The sequence below is a fragment of the Lepisma saccharinum genome, chromosome 7, assembly GCF_977018435.1.
Source record: "Lepisma saccharinum chromosome 7, izLepSacc3.1, whole genome shotgun sequence".
Classification (NCBI taxonomy): Eukaryota; Metazoa; Arthropoda; class Insecta; order Zygentoma; family Lepismatidae; genus Lepisma; species Lepisma saccharinum.
The window spans coordinates 66,283,182-66,286,626 of NC_139235.1; the positions used below are offsets into that span (position 1 = coordinate 66,283,182).

The 3,445-nt window shown below is 41.7% G+C and overlaps 1 protein-coding gene across 1 annotated transcript; it reads right to left on the reverse strand.

Moving 5' to 3' along the window:
- Positions 1–1,040: 1,040 nt before the first annotated feature.
- LOC145990497 (histone-lysine N-methyltransferase SETMAR-like) lies at positions 1,041–2,102 on the reverse strand. Its single transcript, XM_083126193.1, has one exon. The coding sequence runs from the start codon at positions 2,100–2,102 to the stop codon at positions 1,041–1,043; it is 1,062 nt and encodes a 353-aa protein (XP_082982319.1).
- Between the last annotated feature and the right edge of the window lie 1,343 nt (positions 2,103–3,445).

Genomic DNA, 3,445 nt, shown 5'->3' on the forward strand with positions numbered 1-3,445 from the left:
GTGCCCAAGAAAAGGAGACCTTTGCTGTAGCGGCGTTGTATCTAATCGAAGAAGGTAAATATGTTGCCGATAGATGCCGCAGTGTTTGTTCCTGTTTGCAGGTATATTGAACGGCTTCGCCTGCTGTTTCCTCAGTTGGCGAGAGTGGTTTTGTGCGGACGGGTGCATTATGGATTCCTCCAGATCAGTGCAGAGAGCTGTAATGCAATTTCTTCGCGCAGAAGGCGAGCATGCTTCACAAATTTATCGCAGGATGAAGGACCTCTACTCATCGACTGGCGGTACTGCAACACGTTGCTGAGGCTAAAACAGGCCATCAAAAACAAGCGCAGGGGTAAGCTCTCGAAGGGGATAGTGCTGTTCCAGGATAACGATAGGCCACATGTGGCCAAGAAGACCCTGGACCTGCTGAGAACATTTCAATGGAAAGTCCTCACACATCCTCCATACAGCCCCAATATTTCCCCATATCTTCGGCCCCTTAAAACATTTACTGAAAGGTCAAGGGTTCACCTGTGACAAGGAAGGCAGAACACCGTGGAAAACTGGATCCGTAAGCAACCCAGGAGTTTCTACACTGAAGCCATCTACTCCCTTCCTACGCTCTGGGATCAGTGCATCAATGTCAATGGTAATTATGTGTAGGAATCATGTTACACATTAATTGTAATTCACATATTATGTAATGCAAATATTCTGTAATAAAATACTCTTTAGATATAACCGTAGTCTCCTCTTCATTTGGGCACACCTTATACAATAACACGCTACTAATGAAAGGTAGCCACGTAAGGCTTACGATATCCATAATTGTCCGCGACTGTTTCCGGCTGTTGCCCGAGTGGCTTCTTCACGAACACTGAAAATTGCAGAGTGCAAACAAAGATATCCTCTCGTGCAGCACTCTAATCCGACCAAATATTTGTTATATATATATATAAGGGGGGATTAACTGAAACCCGTTCAGTGGTCATAATTCGTGAAATAAATTTTATTTATTTCTAGAGGCGTCTATGGTTAGCGCTCAGTAAAAATATTGTTCAGAAGAAGTCACTATGAGCGTTGAGACACTTGTCCCACTGTGTCACTAACTTACAAATGCCGTCCATGTAAAATTGCGAAGGCTGAATCTCAAACCAATCACGCACAGCGTCCTGAACTTCAGCGTCAGACTGAAATCTCTGACCTTTCAAAGCCTTCTTTAGATGCCCAAAGATGTGAAAGTCACAAGGTGAAAGGTCAGGGCTGTAGGGCGGGTGTCGCAACATTTCCCACTTGAATCGTTGAAACAAATCCTGCACTTGGTTTGCAACGTGTGGACACGCGTTGTCATGCAACACAATGACTCCAGCGGTCAATAAACCAGGTCTTTTGTTTTTGATGGCTCTCCGTAACTGTGTCAAGGTTTCACAGTAGCGTGCGGCGTTGATGGACTGTCCTGGTTCCTTAAAGTTGAGCAATAATGGTCCATGGCAATCAAAGAACACAGACGCCATAACTTTCCCCGCAGACGGTTGCGTCTTGAACTTTTTGGGACGTGGAGATGAGGGGTGTTTCCACTGCATAGTGGAAGACTTTGAACTCGGTTCAAAATGATGGCACCAAGTTTCATCCTCAGCAACAATGCGCAGCAAGAACTCGTTACCTTCCAAATGGTAACGTGACAAATGTTCAATGGAGCATCTTATACGCTCCAACTTTTGGTCCTCCGTCAATACCCTGGGTATCCACTGCGCGCACACTTTATGATAATCCAGAGCTTTCACAATTTTGTAAGCAGTACCATAACCCATGTTTAACTCGTTCGCTATGGATCGAATACTCATGCGTCTATCTGCAGATATTGCCGCATTCACATTTTCACACATGTCTTCTGTGGCAACAACATGGGCTTGACCAGGACGGGGATAATCAGTGGTTTGTTCACGCCCCTTCCGAAACATTCTTGCCCAGTTCACCACTGTTGTTTTGGACACGCATGCATCACCATACACGTCTTTCATACGCCGGTACACTTCAGCTGGTTGACAACCTTCGGCACTCAGAAACTGGATGACAGCACGCTGGTCCTGTTTGGACGGATTGGAGATGTTGAACGCCATCTTTCACTCGTTATACCTGCAAAACGGAAACACGCATAAACAACATTCCTACACCCAACACACAGGGACATTAGCCATTACACACTATTGGACAAACAATATCCTCCTACACACTATACCAATAATACATGGAACGAACGGGTTTCAGTTGATCACCCCTTGTATATATATAGTAAGGTGGAGTGAAAATATAGGGCAAATTTTCTTTTTCAAAAAATGAAGATGCCTGTAGTGGAAAAAGCTGTGTTATTATACAGTTAGTTAACCCTAACTATTTCAGAAAAAAGAATGGATTTTTATTAGTGCCCCAGGATCACTGAAGATTTCATATTGAAAATCAGCATTTACTCACCGAAAATTATAACTTTTTATTTATTTTCCTGCACTGAAACACAGAATACTCTGGTTCCTAAGTAAACAAGTGCAAGAAATAGATATTTGAATACAACCATAAAGTTGTGCTACCGAAATACATAAAATAAACTACCCAAGTACCCATTAGTACCCAAAATATGTAACAATGTTAAATTTTTACATTTACATATAGCCCAATATCGTAATACTAATTACTTTTACAACTTGTATTCTTTCTTAGTGTGAAATGTTTTCATCAATGCTCTTGACTTGATAGTTGAAAAGATAAATCCATCTCTTTGCACTGGAGTATATACCATCACCACAAAGGTCACAAGCGTTGTCAAATTGTTTGAGGGTTTATCAGTCGAAACATACAACCTTAGCAGTCTTGCAGTTGTTGTTAGCCACCTAGAATGGTTTAATGGACCTGGTTTTCGATTCGCTAATTCCTCACTGCAGTGTCCATTTGTTACACTAATACACCAATTATAGAGATACCTCTGATCAGTACTTAAGTCTTCAAAGTCAACATCCCCAACAAGCTGACAAGAAGAAGGAACATTTATTGGATCGAATTGCACAAGAGGTTGTTTTTCGCAAGTTTGTAGAGCTTTTCCTATTTCCCCAGAAAAATCTTTTGTACCAGTAGTGAATCCATCAATTTTCTGAAAGAGATGGCGGAATGGGAGTTCATTTATATGCAGCAAACAAATAAGCCACTGGGGGGTCTACCAAGTTCTTTTTTGAGTAAAACAATAACTCCTCCTTTGTTTCCTATATTCACATTTGTACCATCGCATCCAACTGCTAAAAGATCGTCCATATTTATTTCCTTCCTAGCACAGAAGCTCAAGATCTCATTTTTTATAGTGATACAGTGACGTGTCCTATATACTTGGAATTTGGCTGCTGGACTAAAGTCACATGTTCTTCTGTTACGACGTGACCATAATTCTTCACTCCTTTCTTCTCATTAATTCTTCTCT